The sequence below is a fragment of the Pygocentrus nattereri genome, chromosome 14 (assembly GCF_015220715.1).
Source record: "Pygocentrus nattereri isolate fPygNat1 chromosome 14, fPygNat1.pri, whole genome shotgun sequence".
NCBI lineage: Eukaryota > Metazoa > Chordata > Actinopteri > Characiformes > Serrasalmidae > Pygocentrus > Pygocentrus nattereri.
The window spans coordinates 2,881,258-2,905,347 of record NC_051224.1 but is presented as its reverse complement, the minus strand read 5'-3'; the positions used below and the strand labels follow the sequence as shown (position 1 = coordinate 2,905,347).

The following is a 24,090-nucleotide window of genomic DNA, read 5'->3' as shown; positions in this document are numbered from 1 at the left end:
AAGACACAGGTGGTTAACAAGACACAGGTGAAAACAATCAAAGGCGGAGTCTAGAAACAAGGGGGCAGGACTGGGAAGAAACAAAACTAGGAAGCAAAACAAAAGCAGGACTTGGAGGGGCCAATATTGACAACAGAGGAGAAGACAGAGGTGTTACCCACTACACTATACCAACCATATAGGAAACCATAGGCCTTGGATGGACATCCTTGTTTAAAAAAAAAAATCCATGCTAGTTTAAACTGGTTTATGCCGATCTGGTGCTGGTTTAGCTGGTCACCCAGTGTGGTCATGCTGGTTAACCAGCATAGCAGCATCCAAAACAGAAAAAATGTTGCTTTTGGTGGTGATCGGTCACGCTGGTCATGCTGGTCTAGTAGCTTGTACCTAGCAAACTGGCACTCGTAATAAAACACACATAACAGATTTTAAGTTGAACAAACAGCCGTCTCTTAGGTAGCTTGGCAGCTGATCCCTCAGGCGTAAGTTTTTGAGAGGCAGATTCAGCAGCATTTGAAAAGGAATGAAGAAGACAGTTTGGATAAATGATGTTCCCAACGTGTGTCTTGTCCTCTTTTCTTCTTGACTTCTCTGTAGTGTTCCTGCTGCTGAGAGTCGCTCCGTTTTTTGAGAGGCTTTCAAAACTGAGTCTTTTAAATCGAGTCTTTTTCAAACTTGGTTTTAGAGTTTACTTTTACTCTCTGATGTTACAAAAAACCCAAGTAAAGGAAGAAGTTTAAACGTGACCAAGTGACTAAGCCTACACTACTGATGACTGGTCAAGTAATATTGAATTTGGTGCACTAGCCTATCTATAAATCTTCCCACACCCAGACAAAAGGAGCTCATACCCCAAAAAGACCTCAGATTTCAATGCTAAAGCATAACCCGTCTCTCTCTTCCACAGGACGTCCAGGAAAATTGGTTGATAATTGTCTGATCATTTCCACCATTCGCTGCATTTTGCAGATTAAGGGCTGAAATTCTTGCTGCAGGAATAAGTCAGACAAAATAACCTTACGCTGCAACTTCAGACAAAAGAGTCTGACATACACTCAGCTACCCATAGCTGTGAAAGAGAGATGCGTTTTTAATATGGCTCTGATTGCACCAATTTGAGCCTTTAGGGGTGTGACGTCGTCACTGGCACCATCTTCCTTTTGTCATTACTGGAAGAGCAATTTAAGCATTTCCCAGACAGATCTTCCTGCAAACTGTGGATAATGTGATGCTACTAGACACACCTAGAAAACCTTCTTGGTTTTAGACCAAGCATTTTCCCCAGACAATGTCAATTATTGTGGTGGCATCTATGCTTCTCTTGCCTTTTCTCATTTCTATCAGCTCAGCTGAATTCAACTGATAACTGATCAGTGAATCCACTGATGATTCACAATTGAGCTCAAGTGCAAAACGGCACAGGACATGCTCACGGCTAATCAGACATGGGCCTTGGGGAGCCCAGCATAATTGTTCAATCACAAAGCCAAAACATAACCCTAATGTACTTTATTAAAAAAAAGACCTGATCAGAGACGGTTTGATGAACTTTGTGGTCCAGGGATGGTCCTGAAATGAAATGTCCTGCGCAGTGAGTAGCTCAACCTGGCTGCTAATTTTGGCAATGAGATGGTGAGGCTTGTCTGTACTTGTAGCCATCCGAAAGGATGACCCGACTATGCGGGTTTCCAGCAGGGATGGCAACGACGAGAAAAAGAAATATTTAGCTTATTTTGGCACTCGATGGAACATACAGCTGCTTTCTTGAATGCCCAAACAACTATTCCCAAATAATACCGGCGAGAAGCACTGCCACAAAGCAGGTTTGTGGATCTAATAAGGGCTGTCCAGGGAACGGTCTCAAGGAGCACTACAGCAACAAATGATATTAGAGAATACTAACACCGTATCTCCAGCCTTTTATACTGTCTCAAGCAATATATCGCTGAAAATATAGGCCAATATGTACCCTGGATTTATCTGTATCTGCAAAACTCTATATCTATAATTACTGAATGCTTTAATATTGCAGTGACTGAAAACAATATTTTGATATTTGATATTGCACCGGTACAGGAATTGAGGAGCAATGAAGATATCCAATATTTTTTGTGTACATATCTGCGGATGCCAATATATAAATCCACACAGACATTTCAGTGCAGTATCCCAACCACTCAATCTAAACATCTGTCCAATACCAGTCATTTTAAAGCAAATATCTGCCAATTCTGATATGATTCCAATATCACTGTGTGTCCCCTGGACCTTCAAGCAAGTGTTTCCACAGTTTAAGAACAAAAACATGAGGTTATATAGTTAATTTAACACACTGTATCATCTTCACACAGACATCACAAGCCATCTGTCTCATCTATCGCTATACCAGAAGGTACGCCAAAGCGTTACTGAGGGTACGAATATATCAGGCTGTCTCACGAAGCCCCTTCCGATATATCCATCCATCCATCCATCCGGGGGGGGGGGGGCGGGGGGGACGGGGTGTCTGGAGCAAATCCCAGCAGTCGCTTCCAGTATATTTACAATATATTTACTTTTAAGCATGATGCCTTGAGCGAGACACCAGGGATGGCACTTTAATTACAGCTACAGTGCAAGAGGCTTTGTACAAGTCACTGCTTTAATGGAGTTTAATGAAAGTTTAAATTGTTTTCCGAGGCTAATGAATACAAAATACTCTTGCACTGCCACACATCACCTTGCGCGATAACGTTCACATGAAACTAATTAGAAATTTCTTTGTGTACGTTTTCATTGCGGTCGAAAATCATGGGAATTGATCATTGTCGGATTATACGGCTGCAAATCCTTTGAACTCTTTGACTGAAAGCACTTTAAACAAAACATGTACCAGCCGGACTGAATGTAACATATACGACACAACTATTAAAAATGATTCACATCTATTGTAAGTTTTTCTACACATACATGCTAAAAGGCTGCCCGCAGTGGAGCGTTGGCCTCCTTCGTTTAACAAACAAGTGCACATGAAAGGAAAAACGAGACTGAGATTTCAAATGAAGGCGTCTCCTCACATAAAGGATCGTGCCCTTTAGACAACCGCGAAATCCTGGGGGAAGATATTCAAAACAACAGCTGTAGATTTACACTGATGTCCTCGATGTTGACAAGCGGCACTCAACAAGCAAGAAAAAATAATTGTTGTAATTATTTGCTCCATTTCCGGAGCATGGCATGAGTCACGAAGAATAAGTACCAACCCCCACTCACCCCCGCATTAACCACCCCCCACCCAGTAAACACGGCGAGGTCAGCTCGTCTTATGCTGCATGGTTAATCGTCCATCTGCATAATTAAACCCTAATTTGTAACACCATCCTCTACAACATGAGGGAAAAATTCACGCTACAGCCTCACCAATCATAATTTGGGTTCTTAAAGGTTTTAGACTAGGTTTCTGATTAGACTAGACCGAGACAGTGAAGACAGATGCGGTAACATGACACTGGACAGGCCAAGCCAACAAATAAATAACTATCAATAATATAACTATAAATATAAATAAATAACTATCAACTAATAAACAAACTATCACAGGTTATTACAAAACTATGTGCCGTGCCTCCAACACACACACACACACACACACACACACACACACACACACACACACACACACACACACACACACACGGCTCCATATAACGTGCATTTACTTCCAGTATTGAAAGCCATCAGACAGTTTCTCTCCATGAATCGTTTTGTTATGTAATTCCGGTTCCTCATAAGCACTGGACATTTCTTTGACAAGACCACACGAATAAATAAATTAATAAATAAATAAAAAAATAAAACATTCATTAAACACTGTTGGTGGTGGACCTGAGGAAAGTCCTTCAGTAGAGCTTGAGCAATGGGAGACACATTTAATCTTGGGCACTTCTCTTTAACAATCAATTCACAGCAAAGGCATTCAGCAGCTTTGTCTTAGCTTCTCAGGTTCAACTCAGCCTGGAAAATGATTTCAGTTGGAGCCCTAGGTCCAGTGGTCAGGTGTTCTTGGAGCCGTGACTCTAGGCCATGGAGAGCGCCACGGTGGACTCATGGTGACGGTGGCAGTAGGCAAGTCGAGCAGCCAGCAGGAGCAGAAAGCTGGTGGTCAACTCCAGGCTGTAGGAGAGGCAGGCCATGACCAGGGACCAGCCAAAGGACACGTGCACATGGGTCGGCAGCTTGGTACCCATCTCCCACTGCAGCAAATCCAGAGCCTGCTCAGAGTAGCTGACGTAGATGCATACTCCAGAGAGTGTGAAAAAGCCTATGGAGAGAACAAGAAGACTGAAGGCTCATGGTCAGTGGCTGTGCAGAACATTTGTCCAACTGTTTCTCATAATAATGATGTTCATCAATCACAGTCATATCAGAATCATTTAATTGGCCAATTATACTTATAGTTACTGCCTTTTTAAATCTAGAGCTTATGTATGTAATGAAAAGCATATTTACAATACGGAGCAAAATCAGAAACCACCTGTCATTTATTTAAACCAAAAGAGCCGTTATGTACAAGTTATTAGACATAATTCACTTACATAAGGAGCAGAAAGTCAAAGGAAAATATGTGAAATCCAACCAAGAAGCTGCTGGTGTTCTCAGAACAATAGACTGGGCACAGCAGAGTCCAGACCTTAACATCAGTGAACGTGTTCGGGACGACTTGGGTGGTGAGAAGCATCTTTTAAGACTAAACTTTGGATGCATGAAAACAAATATTTGTGTAATTTTCTTTTAAATATCTGTTTTCCGCTGTTTCCCCTCTGATGCTGAAAAACGAATAAAATGTATTTAACTCTTTGGCAAATTAGACATTAGAATCAAGCAAGATTGGAATCAGCAGATTTTTGCTCCAAACACAAAAGCAGCAATCCAACTTATTATTTTCATTTTTATTTTGAGAGTTTCAATTTTATGATGTAAATAATTAAATAAACGAATGTCTCAATGTGCAAAACAGCCGGCTCCCCTTTATTTTTGATGAAGCGCTTTTATGTTTCATGTTACTGAAACAAACAACTGACTTTTCATTTACGAACGAAAAGTGCCAGCTTGACCCATTAAAGAGCAAATAAAGTTATTTATACTGCAACTTGGCAAAAGGCCTGGAAATGTGTTGCGATTCATGTGTTAGTTTAACACACAGTGTGAGCGTCTGGTTAATATTAACAGACTATTCAGCAATAACAGTATCATCAAATGAAAATGGTTTAGTAATATGATGCTAGTAAACTGGCAAATAAAAATTAATTACACACACACACACACACACACACACACACACACACACACACACACATCTTCTAAGCCGCTTCTCCTTCTGGGTTGCGGGGGGAGCTGGAGCCTATCCCAGTGGTCATTGAGTGGAAGGCAGGATACACCCTGGACAGGTCGCCAGTTCATTCGCAGTGCAGACAGACAGACAGACAGACACATTCACTCACACTCACACCCAGGGGCAATTTAGCAGGTCCAATTGGCCCGACTGCATGTCTTTGGACTGTGGGGGGGGGGACCAGAGAACCCCAAGGAATTCCACGCAGACACGGGGAGAACATGCAAACTCCACACAGAGAGGACCCCGGTCACCCGGCCGGGGAATCGAACCCAGGCCCTCCTTATGAATGAATTAAACGAATGGATGAATGAATGAAACCTGATCAAAATCCGCATCTACATAATAATTCGAAAATGAATAGACAAAATATTCTGCTTCCATAGAAGGATGAAAAGGTGCTGCTAATAACAGCACAGTGGTAAGAGCATGACTGCACTAGAGGATGGCTGAAGTGCTTGAATGTAACTTGTATTTGCACTTATTAGCATAATTAGGCAGCTGACATGAACTTGAAGGACCCCTGACCTTTGAAAGAAACGGGGACAAAAGCTTGAGCCCAATTCTGCACAGCAATAAAAAGCGAATCCTGCTTCCTGTCACTGCTGCCTCTGTTAGACACCTTCATCATTCATCAGATCTGTTTCCTTCATTGAAATACGACACGGTGGACATCACAACAGTTGATTGGGCTGCGTTCCTCAATCGCCTACAGACCAGAATGACAGCGCGTACAAGCACGAAGAGAGAGAGAACAAAGTGGGGGTGGCTGGGGATCAGAAGAGACTCTTCCTAATGGCCTAACTGTGTAATTCATTCAAGAGAAGATCAAAGTAATACACCAGACTGAAAAACACCAATTTGTAGTAAACAAAACTGCCAATACATCTTTGTGTACCCATAGCTCCCTTCGCCCATGCATCAAACCGGAGAATAAGACCCCTCCCCTCCCCTTCTCTGAGCGAAAAACAAGCCTCCATCTCCATTTAGAAGTAAAAGCAGGACACATAAGCACATACACACAGCGGCAAATACCAAACTAGTCAAAACACTCAGTCAAAGCATCCTAACAATACAACCTACGCAGTCGAAAGAAAGCGACGCACAGCAAGGGGATGTTTCAATTACGCTGAAATTCCACCCTTGATTTGGTTCCCTACCAGCCTCATGTGCTCCTGATTACCTGAAAGCACTGAGGAATCGTGGATTGACCAGAACATCAAGCACTACCTAACGCCACCCTTCTCCATTAACCATAAATAATAGTTCTATTCTGAGACGATGTGAACAGCGGTGAGGTCAAAAAACACCTTCAGACATAACAGCACCTTCAGACGCAGCGAAGCTGGTTGTGGGGGGTTTGTTTGCATTCAGTCAGCTTGCTATGTGGTTAATTCAAGCCCTGAAGGAAACGCATTAAACGCTGTTAGGCCAAGAAATCATATTACGGTTTTAAACATCATTTTCTGCTTCTTGCAAGAAATAAAGGGTGGAATGGCGAGGAAACATGATGAAGAGCCCCGTTCGAAACATCACACGTATTAGAAATGAGTCGTGGATCACAAAACAGATGTTGAGGGAAGTTGTGCTGCGCTCCTCTCGCTCTACGCAGTCAATTTACAACTAATTAAAAGCAGAATGTTTTAGTTATCAAGGGAGACTGTTTGATGGAGGAAGTCTGGAAGGTAAACAAAGGCACTATATTTAAAAAAGGCTTTCCAGAACATCGGTTTTTATCACCCCCAAATGGAAGGAGCGGGACTGATATTTATGCCACATTAACTTGTAGACAATTTTCAGTTAGCATAGCAATGGCTCAAGGAAGAAAATGCATTATTTAGCCAGCTCCAAACAGAACAGTACACCATCTAGAGATCATCCACACCGTAGCTTCTACATGTAACGGCTGGCTTGTTCATGAAAGCTCTTGGACCACAACACCCAGAATGCATCACACAAATATAACATAAGTCTTTGGGAATCCCTGGGGTACTCAGCCTATCCTGACTGCTATCCTGGCCACGTTATTACTCACTAGAGTAATAAATACAACCAAACTAGCATTAGTGTAATTCTTACCTTTACAAAATCATAAAGAAAACAGTGGTTCCTTTTTCCATCGTAACATAAAATGACAAAGACAAGTTTTTCCTTTTTACAACAGAAAAGAAGCCTAAACAATAGATTTTACTTGTTGCTCACGTCGTCTGACCGGTAGTTTCTGTTGTTTGAGTGATACATTTTCTCCACTGTAATTATGAATACAAATATTACAGTTTTAAGACATTTGGCCTCCTAATAGTGACTTTAGACATACGTCTTCCTTCTGCATTTGCCAGCTAACCAAAGAAGCCTGCCTCCTAAATCCACCTCAAAGCTGTTGTAGTTGCTAAAAAAGTTCTTTCCACCTTCAAGATACAACGTTACAAGCGGGTTTTCCAACTTGTAAACTGGAAAACATCAATCTAGAGTCAACTCTGCGGCACAGCTGTAGGTTGCAAGTACGCATATTAACAATAGACATAGTGAGGGTCTCCCGAGTGGGGCAGCCGTCTAAGCGTTGGCCGTGTCATCAGGAGATCGCGAGTTCGATCCCTGGTGATGCTGCAGTCGCCTGTAGCCGGGAGTCCAAGAGAGCCCAACTGGCCTCGCTCTCTCTGGGTGGGTCTGATGGCCCCCCTTCTCCCCCCATCACTCAACGTGATGCTGGTCAGCGCAGGCGTCTGTTAGCTGACGTAACAGATCTGGAGGTCAGCATCTCCTCCGAGCGCGTTCGGCCGTCCCGTGACGTTGCGTGAGCGGCAGGTCGAAAAGAAGCGGTGGCTGGTTTCCGAGGTCTCAGAGGAAGCCTGAGCTGCCTTCACCCTCCTAGTACTGGTAGCATCGTGTGATTGGGGGAGCCCTAACAGTGGGTGGAATTAGAGCTAAATTGGGGAGAAAATCGGGTAAAAATAAATAAATTAATAAATAAATAAATCATATTTTCTTTGGTCTCAGTTTCCCTTCTAAGGCCAGAGTAGACACATTAGGCTCTATACGCTTGTAAGGTGCAGCTATGCTGATGCTGATGGGGTCCCCACAGCCACCCTGATACAATAGCTGGCCCCCCTGTGGCCTCCTTTCCTTCGTATTTCTCAGTCTTCGCATCTGCGGGAACAAACTGCAGTAAAGGAAATACAGTTGTGATCAAATTTATTCAACCCCCAATGCTGTGAAGGGTTTTATGGAATTCAGTGCACATTTGTAATTGCGTTCATAATTAAATCTTACAAGGACTTGTTAAAGAACTAAATGCAACTAAAATAGCATCAATTGTTTTTGTCATAAAGTATTAAATGGCCTTTTTGTGATTTCTTCATTGACACAATTATTCAACCCCTTTACGACTACCACTCTTAAGAACAGAGGTTCATTCCAGTGTTTTCAATCAGGTATTAAAACCACCTGTGGATGTCAACGAGCAGCAATCAAGCATAATAAGCACCAATTAGGCAGATTTAAAAGGACTGTGATACTCAGCTCCTTCTAGACATCTACTGGTGTGTTTACAAGCATGGTGAAGGCAAGAGAATGGTCCCAGAAGACACGAGAAGAGGTTATTTCTCTTCACAAGAATGGCAATGGATATAAGAAGATTGCGAAGTTGTTAAATATTCCAAGAGACACTATCGGAAGCATCATTGGCAAGTTCAAGTTAAAGGGCACAGTGGAAACGCTACCTGGTCGTGGCAGAAAGAAGATCCTGACCGCGACTGCTGTGCACTACCTGAAGCGTAATGTGGAGAAAAATCCCCGCGTGACTGCTAAGGAACTGAAAAAAGACCTGTCAGATGTGGGCACCAAAGTTTCAGCTCAGACAATAAGGCGCGCACTGCATAACGAAGACCTCCATGCCAGAACTCCCAGGCGCACCCCCTTGCTGACTCCAAAGAACAAGAAATGTCGACTGCAGTATGCCAAAAGTCATGTGGACAAGCCACAAAAGTTTTGGGACAGCGTACTGTGGTCAGATGAAACTAAATTAGAACTGTTTGGGCCAATGGGTTTGGAGGAGGAAGAACCAGGCTTATGAACAAAAGAACACCTTGCCTACTGTGAAGCATGGCAGGGGGTCAATTATGCTTTGGGGCTGTTTTGCTTCTAATGGTACAGGAAAGCTTGAACGTGTGCAGGGTACCATGGATTCCCTTCAGTACCAGGAGATCTTGGAGGAAAATGTGATGGAGTCAGTCACAAACCTGCGGCTTGGGAGACGTTGGACCTTCCAACAGGACAATGATCTGAAGCACACATCCAAGTCCACTAGAGCATGGTTGAAGATGAAAGGCTGGAACATTGTAGAGTGGCCATCACAGTCACCAGACTTAAATCCAATTGAGAACCTCTGGTGGGACCTAAAGAAGGCAGTTGCAGCGCGCAAGCCTAAGAATGTGACTGAACTGGAGGCTTTTGCCCATGAAGAATGGGCTAAGATACCCATAGGTCGCTACATTTGTGGTTATTTCATCATAAATGTTGTTATATTTGTCTAATTTATAAGTGCCTCTTTGATATAATTGTAAATAAGATGACTGAAAAACTGGCCAAACCACTTTACTTCAGTGGGGGTTGAATAAATTTGATCACAACTGTAAGCCAACAACATTTAACACAGCACCCATGAGACAGCAAACACCTGGAACGATGCTGGAACCAAATACATGCTCAATGAAACGAAGAATTTAAATATTAAATAAAGAATTTAAATACTCTTCGTCTTCTAGATGATGTGTGTTCAGATGTTCAGGTAAAGTGGCTCACTGTTTCATTAAAACAGCGACATGAAGTTCGACTTTTCCATTATTGTGGTTTTCTGCAATTTTCCTGCAGTTTTCCATTATCGATTAAATGCGTTAATAGGATTACCGACAAAATCTGAAAGTCTCCAGATTGAGATTATTCAGTGTGTGTAAACTCACTTACTGACATCTTCCTGAATTTGTATTTGAGTGTCTACTTTCCCCTAAGTTTATTTTCAGGGACCCCCAGAATATTTGACGAAAGGGGGCCTACGAGGTTAATTGAGGGGTCCTGGACCCCCTAGCACTTTCTGTATTTGAGTCAGAATCAGAATCAGAATCCTTTATTGATCCCAGAGGGAAACAGCAGTTGTTACAGTCGCAACCATTTATGTAAAAGAGTAAACACTTTAATAATTTAAAACAAAGATAAAGAGAAATTTGCAATATTGTACACGAGATATAAGTTCTAATAAATAACGTGACAGTGACTGTGATAGTAAATATTAAACATCTAGTATAAAGCCGTTCACATTATTGTACCTCTGAGTTTTTGCACACAATTATTATTATTACAATTATTTGGCACCTGTATTTCCCCTTTTATGGACATTTTGTGCAATAACAGATATTAGAATAGGTTGAATGTGTATTGAAGAATAACTGAACATCATTTTTGGTCATTTTTGACACATCAATTAATGAGTAACATTAACTGTAAAATATGAAACCCCAAGTCTATTGGTATGATATTCCCGTACTGTACTGGCCTTAACTGGGAGTGAGCACTTTTCAGGATTCTTTGCAGCAGAAGCACCTCAATCATGCCTTCAAACAATTGTGTGCCACTATGGAGGCTATGCACCAAATAATAAATATCACATAAGAAGCTAAACTCCACAAAATTAAACACAAAGATGACCGAGGGTGACTGACCCCAATGTTCTGGCCTCCAAACGCCGTGCAGACTCTCCTCTAACGATCAAAATCAGACGATGCCTCACCTCCTTTATACAATAACAATTTGCCAAACAGCTTAGTAGTACCAGTTCCAGGCTGAATCAGAACCTGATAAAGCTCTGTGATTTGCACTCAGTGGCAGATTCCACTCTCTAAATAAACAAAAGCCTATATTAATGGATTAATGCGAACAACATTATACAACGCCGCCTGGTAGACATCCATCTAGATGGTAAATGTGAAGTGATGTCACGATGAGCTGGCTGTTTAGCTGTATGATGGGTACAATAATAACCAGAGATGGAGTGACTCTGATGAGCTGTCATTATAAAACAAGCAGCGATCGAATTTGTTTCACAGCTTTAGCCTCGAGTCTTCCAGCCATCTACAGACGTATACAGCATTAAAACACCTGCAGCATCAAGTAAATGTTAAAATTGCAAAATGACACCCTAGAACCCAAAAGGGAACGCGCGAGTTATTTTTACACAATTTATAATGGCATACTTCAATTTATAACATGTAACAATAAAATCACTCAATATGCATACCCAAAAGGTTTACATCCCTGAACTGGGGGTCTGCTTGATTTAATATTTTTAATATTACTTTTATCCATTATGTTAAGGTAGCATTACAATCTAATACTTTTATGTGGTCTGCTAAAACAGCATTATAACTGAAATCTATCGCATAATTTACTAAGCAGTCGGTGTGTATTCCCCACATAGTCTGTGCAACACACACTGTGTATTCCCCACAATGGTCAGAGTATTCTCCATGCACTCAGGAGCTAAACAAACCCAACAGCAGGGAAGAACTGTGGCTTTTCAAAATAGACCTTCAGCGATATTACAAATCATGCAAAGTGTCAAATTACAGATTCAACATCACTTAAAGGGAACAACCTCATATACTGGGGGTCCTTGCGACAATCAAATATTTCATAAAGATAAATCTCTTCTACATATGTTTGAAACTGATCTAGTCTAAAGCCACAGCACACCCCTGAGCACGAGCAACTTCCTCTTGGATACGCAATTTTCCCTACTCCACAGAAAAGGAGACCATCGCACGGCATAAGCGATACAAAACGCACTTATCTTGGCCATAGGCTTAACACATATGGCAGGGTTATAGATATCTAGGAGCGTATGCTGACAATAAACTGGACTGGGCTAAGAACACCGACGCCCTCTACAGGAAAGTCGTCTCCATCTTCTGAGGCGCCTGAGGTCCTTCAGCATCTGCCGGCTGAGCTGGCTGAGGGTGGCAGATGCCAACAGACTCAACAAACTGATCCACAAGGCTGGTGACGTTGTGGGTGAGGAGCTGGACTCGCTGACGGCCGTGTCGGAGAGGAGGACGCTGTCTACGCAGCAGGCCATTATGGACAATGGCGCCCACCCACTCTATGTCACGGTGATGAGACACAGGAGCGAAATGACCACAGAGCACCACAGGAGGTCATTCTTATCTGTGGACATCAAACTCTATACCTCCTCCCTCGGTGTGTGATTCACAAAGTGTGGACCATCTGCGCAAAACTAAATACCAAACTGTTCATATGTGTAATAATAATAATAATAATAATTGGGTGCAAAAACACAGAGGGACAATAATGTGAACGTAATGTAATTAAATAAGTAATTAAGTATGTATCTATCTGTCTGTCTGTCTGTCTGTCTGTCTGTCTATCTATCTATCTATCTATCTATCTATCTATCTATCTATCTATCTGTCTGTCTGTCTGTCTGTCTGTCTGTCTGTCTGTCTGTCTATCAGTCTATCTTTTGGTCTATCTATCTGTCTGTCTGTCTATCTATCTATCTATCTATCTATCTATCTATCTATCTATCTATCTATCTATCTATCTATATGTCTGTCTGTCTGTCTATCAGTCTATCTTTTGGTCTATCTATCTGTCTGTCTGTCTATCAGTCTGTCTGTCTGTCTGTCTGTCTGTCTGTCTATCTATCTATCTATCTATCTATCTATCTATCTATCTATCTATCTATCTATCTGTCAGTCTGTCTGTCTGTCTGTCGGTCTATGTATCTATCTGTCTGTCGGTCTGTCTATCTGTTGGTCTATCTGTCTGTCTATCTGTCTATCTATCCATCTGTCTGTCTAAAGCATCAGCAGTGTTTCCAAAAAAAAAAAAAGGCAAGAACCCATCGCTTTCTCTATGACCAACCAGTAGGTTTGGTCTTTCTTAGAATACTGGATGGAGAAATATATGAATTTATAATATATAGAAATGAAGTACTACAAAATTAAAATAAATAAATCAAATAAGCCTTGAGATGGACAGGTGGGCCTGTCCAGGGTGTTTCTTGCCTTATGGGATAGGCTCTAGCCCTTTGACCCAGGAGTATAAGCAGTTTAGAAGATGAATAAACGAGCGAATGAATAAATCAACTAAATCATTTTAGAAGTACATAAATGCATGACTGCCATGATCATTTTGCTACAATGATCAATAATCTGCTTCTCTGAGCATATCGAGGATATTGGCCATACTTGAAGAACACTGAACACCTGGATGTTTTCATTACAGACAGGCCATAATTAGTCGTGTTTAACTGCGTTTAGTGCAGCTCAGTGTGTGAAGCACAGATCAAAAATCATTGCCTTCATAGTCATGATGGTAGTTTTTAAAGGGGGACAACAACTGAAAAAAAGCTGTGCTTTAGATGGTCCTCGAGCTAGCACAGTTCAACAACGTGATATAATACAAAACAACGCAAGGCCATGTAATGTTGTAGAGTTACATCACTACAGATCAAATGCTAAGAAGATGCCATCCTTGTATCCTTTGTGATGCATTCATGAATATTCAGTACTGTCTGAAAGTCTGAGGCACCCAAGACACATTTTCAAAATCTATTTACTTGTGTAGTTTGTGTTTATTTGCTGAGAAAAGTGTTAATATTTGAATAATTTATAGAATATTCATTAATAATTATATATATATATATATATATATATATATATATATATATATATATATATATATATATATAATCATATAAATAATAAACAGTGATTTTCTGGATGTTGGTGTGTGTGTTTACCCATCTCCAAGCCTCTCCTCGAGGAAGCCCAGTATTATATGTAGTTAAAAAGCAGCTCCTGGTTTGACCAATCAGTGCTCAGTAAATTGAGCTCATGATGTAATTGATGATATTAACGAGTCTCTGTGGCGGCTGTGAAGGTGTCCAGGAAAAATATGGACCCAAGAAATTCTTGTTAATTTTTATTGTTTTTCTGTTTATTTGAATTATGAATACGACTTTATTCTAATGGATATTGTGATAAACTCACTGCTGAGGGAAACTGTTTAAAAAGTTGCTTAGACGCCTAAAACCTTCACACAGCGCTGTATTTACATAGTAAACCTAGCATATTGGAAATACCAGGGAGAAAGCAACCACATTTGCCAGTTAAGGGTTCCTGGTCCTTTTGAAAGTGACTGAACTCCTGATCCTTCCACAAACTGTTCTTGCTGAAGTCATTTGTATGGATGTCATGAGGGGAGTTGCAGTGTAAATTCTCCGGTCTAGAACTAAGCATTAAAGCATGTTTCGGCTGACAACGCATACATTTCTGAAAACGGTCAAAACAACCTCATTGTTCTGAAGTACTGGCGACTCGCTGGGGAAAGCCGTGCCACTGTTACGGCTGGAATGGACTGAAGACTCGAAACGTATGAAAGGATGCAAAGCTGGTAGCAAGACATTGTTTGACAAAGTTGCCCTCAACTCCTGTCTCTGTGATTAGTGTCGAGCAAAGGATCAAAGCACACCTCACCTGTATTCAGGAAAATCAAAGTCAGAAATCTAAACCTATCTTAATAGAAGAAGGATCAATAAGAGTTTACACCACCAGGCCGGGAGCAGCCGGTGTGCACACCATTATGTGAATAACACAAATGAAAACCACACAATTCTACAATATAAATGATTCATTTAAAAAGCCAATCTCTCTTTGAAGTCTTATATTTGATTGTATGATTAATTATTCATTAGAAACGATTAGTTGATATAAATGATTAATTATCCAGCATTACCTCTGCACACTTGGTCATTTGTTTTCCTTTAAGTCAACAAATGTACATGTTCACTTGTTCATTCAATCCTTAAAGGCTCCCATAGACCTTGATCATTTTCCCTGAGATACACGCACCTCATTTGTGAGGTTTAACGCACCAGTTATAACTTACACTGAAATAACTCAACCTTCTAACTTTTCATGCTTTTGGTTCTTTATTTAAATAACCTGCTTTTAAGTGACTGTTAAATTGATTTGGCAGAGATACGCTTATTCAATCCCCAGTCCATACAGTCCACATATGGAAGAGCGTCTGCAAAGACAGCCTGTTCTGAATTAATTAGCATCTTTCTGCAATTTTAATTTGCAACGTTTAACCTACTGGAAAAAATAAAACATCATAAAATTAAATGCAGCAAAATGTTTTGCATGGGCTGCATTTTATGTTTTGATTTTTTCCCTCCAACATGTTAGATCCAGCGAATAAACAGCAATTGTGCCTTAAAACGTGTAAAAGTGTGTTCTCTTATTTTCACTTATTCTCAAAATCAACAGCATGTCATTGGATTAGGGGCCAAAAATTTCCACCTCTGCACATTGAAGATATAAGGAGTGTTTCAGCTGGACAAAGCACAAAACAGGGCAGCCAATCAGGGTGTTCGATCCCTGGTGATGCTACAGCCGTCTGTCCCCGGGAGTCCTAGAGAGCACAACTGGCCTCGCTCTTCTCGCCCCATCATTTGGTGTCTTAATGTTAAGAACATGAATCAGGATGAAATTATTTTGTTACTGATTTGGTTTCTTTTAACTACTGTCCAATGCTGAATTTATGAAAAATGATTAAATTTTAATATAATTTGAAAAACATTGAGGTTTAACGATCTGTACATATTTCTGAATGTACAGATGATGATCAGTGTTCAGTGCGTGAAAACAAGCGCGCACACACACGTACCTTATTTACATACATACACGCCCCAATTTGCCCTCATGTGCGTTTAATTTACAGATATTTTTATCATAAGCCAGTAAAACAAAAGTATTTAGCAGCCAATGGCTGTCAAGCAAGGGCAAGGTTCCAACTAGCCAGAGCTTAAATAGCTTTATAGTGTTGTAATAAAATGTGAAATGAAAAAGTGTCGTAGCCTTTTGTTTTCAGATTGTTGAGTGATGTGATTGTGTACTGTTAATATTTTCATTAAACAGTGATTATACTGCAGTATATGAGGTGGATTCTAATGTACTGGGTGAGCTGTTTTGTATTTTAGGGAGAGAGTTATTAACTATCAGTAGCATAAAGCAAAAGCCTTTAAATGGAACATGTAGTAGCAGCTTTCGTTTAAATCAATGTTCACAAAAAAATTAATACATCTACATCAGTACGATTGCTGTGTGCACAGTTATTAATATCATTTTTATTTCTATTTTTACTTGTTATTTTAAGTTTTTGCTTATTTATTTTGTTATTGCGGATATTATTGATGTTAACGACCACTTATTCTGTCTGTGGGAATACGTCCCAAACTGTATTTCAACTTTTAAAAGTCTTTTTCACTAACATGCATTTATTATGTCAACAACTTTGAGGTACTGAACAAATGAACCGTCAAACCAACAAACATCAGATATTCAGCCACGTTTCATATAACAATGATCTATGGACATACGACTTTGTGGGCACTTGGAATTTCTCGTTGTTCTACGTAGAACACGAAAGCATGCTGTGGCATTGTTCCACTTCACCTGCTCTCTGACCTTGAACATCCCAGCAGAGCTGAGTTTCTACACTTACTGCAGACGAGGAAGTACACAGCCTCGCCAGTGAGGAGAGTGTAACTCCGTGCCAGGGAGGCCACAAGCCCAAAGATCCCTCCAAACACCAGCAGGACCAGGCTTACCGGAAGCAAGATGACAATGGCTCTGTGCAGATCTACAAAGAAACATGGTTAGGGTTATAAGAATATTACGAGGTTATTTAACCTGTTTCTAAACTTTGCTTGCGACAAAAAAATTAATGTTTGAAGGAAATAAAAATGATGTGAGATAAGATACTGTAACTTTACATAAGATCACTTTATGTACATAGAAAGAAATTCAATTGTGACCAAACTGACACAAAATATTAACTCAAAAAAATTTACAAGAATAAATTCCTTTTGGAAATGCGACTTAGTGTGAATGTTTTCTAGTATTGTTACAACCCTGATAGTGGAGGAGGTTGAACACCTCACAGTGGAACTTGTATTTAAAGGGGCACTGCTGGCCTAAAACTGGCACTTATTATGTTTTTTCTCGTGTTATATAATTTTTTTGTAGTGTAGCATTGCAGCCCTCACTCTTAGTGACAATTTGCTATTTTTGTGTTTTCCTCAGTCAAAGTTCTCTCACTACAGCACCCAGCATGCATTACGTGAACATGTCAAACAACCGGAAAGTCCTGACTGCTAGTAAAGCCTCTGTGTAGAGGCTGGTAAATACAGTTACATATATATTTGGTTAGGTAACTAGCAAGCTTCCACCCGCATAATCCAGCTTATATAATTTGTAATTGTAGTAGTAATTTTTTATTTTTTATTTTTATTTTAAACAGCCCACCCAAAAGGTGCTTGTGGTCTTTTTAGTTCCTCCCATTTTCAGCATACATCATCAGAAGGGGCATCCCAGTCTTTAAACTAGGAACTCTTGCCGCTGGATGAACAGGTAAGTTTACTGCGGGTGCTCAAATACTCTGAGCTCTCTGAGATACGAGTAATGAAATTATTACTAAAGTACTCGTGTCAGAACAGGAAGATGGAGAAAACACACACAAACGAATGAAACGCTGCTTTTACCTTTTAACAGGACTGTAAAGTGTTACGGTTTTGTTTGGTTTCTGTTGTCAATTGGTCTTTTACACTGTGCTACCCAAACACGGGTGCCTAATCGTGAGCACGCTGCCAAGGCTGCCACCAAGGATATGATTGAGAAGGCCAGTGCAGGACAGCTTAATTTCTAACCAGGCTAACTACTCTAGTTGATGTAAACAAGATCCAGAAACAGAGAAAATACATTCCTCCACAAACTAACACACCGGCACATCGACCCCCGGTGAAGAAATATGTTGTGCAGGACGATGAGCCAAGAGTTGTGACATTTAGCTGTCCAACATGAAAGCTACCAATACCTCTTGGCTCTTTTAAATAATATAGACATGTTTTCTAATTTATTCGTAGCTGTTTTGGTATCTGCTGCATTTTTGTGCAACTGTTTTTATTGACCCTTAACACCAGCACTAACCAGCTACTGTCTCTGACTTTACATCTACAAGGTGCACCAACAAGGTAGCTGTGTCTAATAGAGTGGACATCTGCGTCTGATCCACACATACCAGCACAACACACATTACCACACCACCACCATCTCAGCATCACTGCAGCGCTGTGCATGATCCACCACCCAAACAGTACCTGCTCTGTGATGGTCCTGTCCATTGATGACCATGGTAAAGGTCTCATGATAAATTATGCAGAGAAACAGACGGACTACAGTCTGTAACTGTAGAACTACAAAGTGCTCCTGTATGATTAGTGGAGCTGATAAATGGACAATGAGTGTAGATACAAGATCGGTGTACCTCAGCGCGTCAGACAGGTCGATGCCAAATCAAAGATCCAACAATGAATAATCTTGAACCCACTGTTTTACAAGCCATTACGATGTTGAGGGAAATCCTTAATTTTGTCTCACGCCCTCACAGTCGAGAATGTGGGCAGTTCTCATGACCGTTCTGGTCCCAGTAATGACCCACAACAATACTGGAGCCTACACACACTGTCCACAGGGTTCATTAAACTCCATTTCTCTCATTTAAGCTAATGGAGAGGGTTTTCAGAAACTCACTTGAGAGGTGCTTGTCTTGCTCTGTGGGCTCCGTCATATTCATGTAGATGGAGATGTCATGATAGCTCCCATTCTTCTCTGTATGTGATAGGGATAGGAAACACCAATTACGCCAGCTAACACAGTTCATTAGTCTGCACATGCTCTACTTTGACATTACACTCAATTTCATAGAGCACAGGCACATGCTGATACAGCATGACAGACACAGACTATTGCACATATTAGAAACATGACCAGTGCAAGTTTCAGCATAAAAAAAGTGTCAAGGTTTGTGATGGAAGCATGAAAAGAAGGCACTGCAATTGAGAGCAAATTATACCTATTGTGACCAGAATAGCCTCCCAATTATGGTGGCTGTTCTACCATTATAAATGAGGGGTGGAGTGGGGTGTAGATACAGGCCACGGCTGCATTCTATTTAACAATTTGGCTTAATTGCATTTGCAGTGTGGGCTAACCATATCCAGCTTTGTGATTAGTTGTCATTGCCTGTGCACATGCACCAGAGGCCAGCACAATTCAAACCCATCAGAGATTCAAGGGAAAGGAGAAAGACAACCACCGCCTCATTTATCCATAATGTACACGTTCTTTTCCCTTTTTAAGTTCAAGCCCACATTACTGCACCCACCCTCGTCTGTGTAAAACAGGTGACGCCAACTTGATAATCTTAAGAGGCTTATAGATCTTTTTACAAGAGGACAATAGAAAACAATCAGGATTCAGACTTTACCAGGCGCAGGAGACATTTAAAAAAAACGTCTTTATTCCTTTTTCAGCGTGATGCAGGATAAGTCACGTGCATTTCACATATGATTACATGTGAGGGGACAAAAAATAAAGTAGCCATGAGACATAATTCGAACATGATCTCATGAGACAATGTGAGCAATGCACAATCATAAGGGACGACGTGACCAATGCACGATCATAAGGGACGTTTTAAGGGACGATGTAAGGGATGACGTGAGCAATGCACGATCATAAGGGACGATGTAAGGGATGACGTGAGCAATGCACGATCATAAGGGACGATGTAAGGGATGACGTGAGCAATGCACGATCATAAGGGACGATGTAAGGGATGACGTGAGCAATGCACGATCATAAGGGACGATGTAAAGGATGACGTGAGCAATGCACGATCATAAGGGACGATGTAAGGGACGATGTGAGCAATGCGTGATCAAAAGGGACGGCGTGAGCAATGCGTGATCATAAGGGATGACGTGAGCAATGCACGATCATAAAGGACGACATGAGCAATGCGTGATTATAAGGGACGATGTAAGGGACGACGTGAACAATGCGTGATCATAAGGGATGATGTAAAGGATGACGTGAGCAATGCACGATCATAAGGGACGATGTAAGGGACGATGTGAGCAATGCGTGATCAAAAGGGACGGCGTGAGCAATGCGTGATCATAAGGGATGACGTGAGCAATGCACGATCATAAGGGACGACATGAGCAATGCGTGATTATAAGGGACGATGTAAGGGACGATGTGAGCAATGCGTGATCAAAAGGGACGGCGTGAGCAATGCGTGATCATAAGGGATGACGTGAGCAATGCACGATCATAAGGGACGACGTGAACAATGCGTGATCATAAGGGATGATGTAAGGGATGACGTGAGCAATGCGTGATCATAAGGGATGATGTAAGGGATGACGTGAACAATGCGTGATCATAAGGGACGATGTAAGGGATGACGTGAGCAATGCGTAATCCCAAGGGACGATGTAAGGGACGACGTGAGCAATGCGTGATCACAAGGGACGATGTAAGGGATGACGTGAGCAATGCGTGATCACAAGGGACGATGTAAGGGATGACGTGAACAATGCGTGATCATAAGGGACGATGTAAGGGATGACGTGAACAATGCGTGATCATAAGGGACGATGTAAGGGATGACGTGAGCAATGCGTGATCATAAGGGATGATGTAAGGGATGACGTGAACAATGCGTGATCATAAGGGACGATGTAAGGGATGACGTGAGCAATGCGTAATCCCAAGGGACGATGTAAGGGACGACGTGAGCAATGCGTGATCATAAGGGATGATGTAAGGGATGACGTGAGCAATGCGTGATCACAAGGGACGATGTAAGGGATGACGCGAGCAATGCGGGATCATAAGGGATGATGTAAGGGATGACGTGAGCAATGCGTGATCACAAGGGACGATGTAAGGGATGACGTGAGCAATGCGTGATCACAAGGGACGATGTAAGGGATGACGTGAACAATGCGTGATCATAAGGGACGATGTAAGGGATGACGTGAACAATGCGTGATCATAAGGGACGATGTAAGGGATGACGTGAGCAATGCGTAATCCCAAGGGACGATGTAAGGGACGACGTGAGCAATGCGTGATCATAAGGGATGATGTAAGGGATGACGTGAGCAATGCGTGATCACAAGGGACGATGTAAGGGATGACGCGAGCAATGCGGGATCATAAGGGATGATGTAAGGGATGACGTGAGCAATGCGTGATCACAAGGGACGATGTAAGGGATGACGTGAGCAATGCGTGATCACAAGGGACGATGTAAGGGATGACGTGAACAATGCGTGATCATAAGGGACGATGTAAGGGATGACGTGAACAATGCGTGATCATAAGGGACGATGTAAGGGATGACGTGAACAATGCGTGATCACAAGGGACGATGTAAGGGATGACGTGAACAATGCGTGATCACAAGGGACGATGTAAGGGATGACGTGAGCAATGCGTGATCACAAGGGACGATGTAAGGGACGATGTGAGCAATGCGTGATCACAAGGGACGACGTGAACAACGTACGATCACATGTAACAGTATGAACAACGTGTGTTTAATATGATCGTGTGACAGTGTGGATCACATGTGACAATGTCAAATAACGTGATCACGTGGCAATGTGAATAGTGATCATGTGGAACTGTGCGAATGTAAACAATCATGTGATAATGTCATGGAATGTGATCACATTGTTCTCATGTAATCACATGTAACAGTGTGAACAACGCGTGTTGACACGGCCGTCTTAAAAATGTGATCGTGTGACAACATGAATAATGTGATGGCATGGCACTGGGCGAATGTGATCGATCACATGTGATCTATGAATGTGATCATGTGACGGTGTGCTTCAATGTCAATATACCTGATCACATGTGACAACACAAATAATCTGAGCATGGGATATTACGGAAATGTGATCACATGTGCCTTGTCACATTATGACTTCACACATGAGAAAGCAAAGTAAATACAGGCAAAACAGAATCGTGATGTGAGGAAATCACAGAACGTGGAAAAAGATGGTGAACATGGGCCATAATGTCTGAACCCACCACAGCAGGTCTAGCATGACTGGCTGTACCAATCCATCCAAAAACCTGCGCTCAGGGAACAAACAGCAGTTTTAGAAATTTCAGTGAAATGACTGAACAGCAAAAAGCTCCCAACAGGTAGCAGGCAACCCATTCTGCCATCATTCAACCTGTAACCGACACCCATCACTGCGAAACCACCACTGCTCCACTAAAAGTTACCTTCGTAGGTCCTCCACAGCCCTGAGTGGGAACTGCTGAACTGCCAAGTTGAGTTGCTCGCTTTGTCCACGTCTATGATGTACCAGTACTCGCTTCCAATGGCCACGGCGAGGAAGGCGAAGCTGAGCAAGCCGGACAGTCCAGCGGCCACCACCACAGCGCCGAAGTTCATTTTAGAGGGAAGGTCCAGCTCCTCGGCTTAGATGGAGAAGCTTTTGCTTGTGATCCAGCACACCGCACCGCACTGCTCCCTCGATGTGCTGGGTTGCAAGCGCGCAGCGAGAGGAGTGTTTCAAGCCACGCACGCACGCACACGCACACGCACACACACCCGTGGCTCCAAACGCAACCAACCACTGGAAGGAATGAGATGTTCTCCCACATATGAACCCCCCCCCCCCCCCCCCCCCCCCCCCCCATATTACGACCTAAATGTTTGGACTGGATTAAACGCACGCAGCCTTCATGTTTTACGTTCTCACCTGAAGAAATGCGCAGCCCAGGGTCAACACGCGCAGGCTATTTGGAAATCAGCGTGCGAGCACAGGAGCGTGAACTCTCCGCAGAATAGAGCCCCAAGCCGCTTTACTGGCCGTGTTAAATGACTCGTTTCAAAGCGTTCGCCAATCTGACGGCGCGGTAGTGCGTGTTAAATGTGGGAACCTTGGTGGTCTTCCGCAGGGGGAGAGAATAAATCACTATAAAAGCAGTGTTACAAAAAAAATCAAAGCAGGATTAAAAACTGCCACAAAACAAGATATAATTATAGTGACGTGATCCACAAATACAGATACACACGTGTAGGTAGGGGTGGGCAGTATGTTATCAACTCTATGGGTCAGGAAAACTGTGTGTGTGTGAGATTATATATATATATATATATATATATATATATATATATATATATATATATATATATATATATATATATATATATATCTCCAATCCAATCCAAAATCATTGAATCCAGGTGTTCCAGTCACTTCCATGGCCACAGGTGTATAAAGCCGAGCCCCTAGGCCTGCAGACTGCTTCTACAGACATTAGTGAAAGAATGGGTCGCTCTCAGGAGCTCAGAGAATTCCAGCGTGGTACCGTGATCGGACGCCACCTGTGCAACAAGTCCAGTCGTGAAATTTCCTCACTACTAAATATTCCACAGTCCACTGTCAGTGGGATTATAACAAAGTGGAAGCGATTGGGAACAACAGCAACTCAGCGGAGTGGAGGATCATGGTGTGGGGGTGTTTTTCAGGAGTTGGGCTCGGCCCCTTAGTTCCAGTGAAAGGAACTCTTAAAGCTTCAGCACCAAGAGATTTTGGACAATTTCATGCTTCCAACTTTGTGGGAACAGTTTGGGGACGGCCGCTTCCTGTTCCAACATGACTGCACACCAGTGCACAAAGCAGGTCCATAAAGACACGGATGAGCCAGTTTGGTGTGGAAGAACTTGACTGGCCTGCACAGAGTCCTGACCTCAACCCC

General features: G+C 42.0%; 1 protein-coding gene across 1 annotated transcript; it reads right to left on the bottom strand.

The window, feature by feature from the left end:
* Positions 1-3,570: 3,570 nt before the first annotated feature.
* On the bottom strand, positions 3,571-22,947 carry LOC108437140 (transmembrane protein 235). Its single transcript, XM_017714041.2, has 4 exons — positions 22,606-22,947; positions 19,042-19,119; positions 16,955-17,092; positions 3,571-4,300 (listed from the first exon to the last, which is right to left on the bottom strand). Exons 1-4 carry the CDS (start codon positions 22,775-22,777, stop codon positions 4,056-4,058), a joined length of 633 nt encoding a protein of 210 aa, XP_017569530.1. The 5' UTR covers positions 22,778-22,947; the 3' UTR covers positions 3,571-4,055.
* Positions 22,948-24,090: the final 1,143 nt, after the last annotated feature.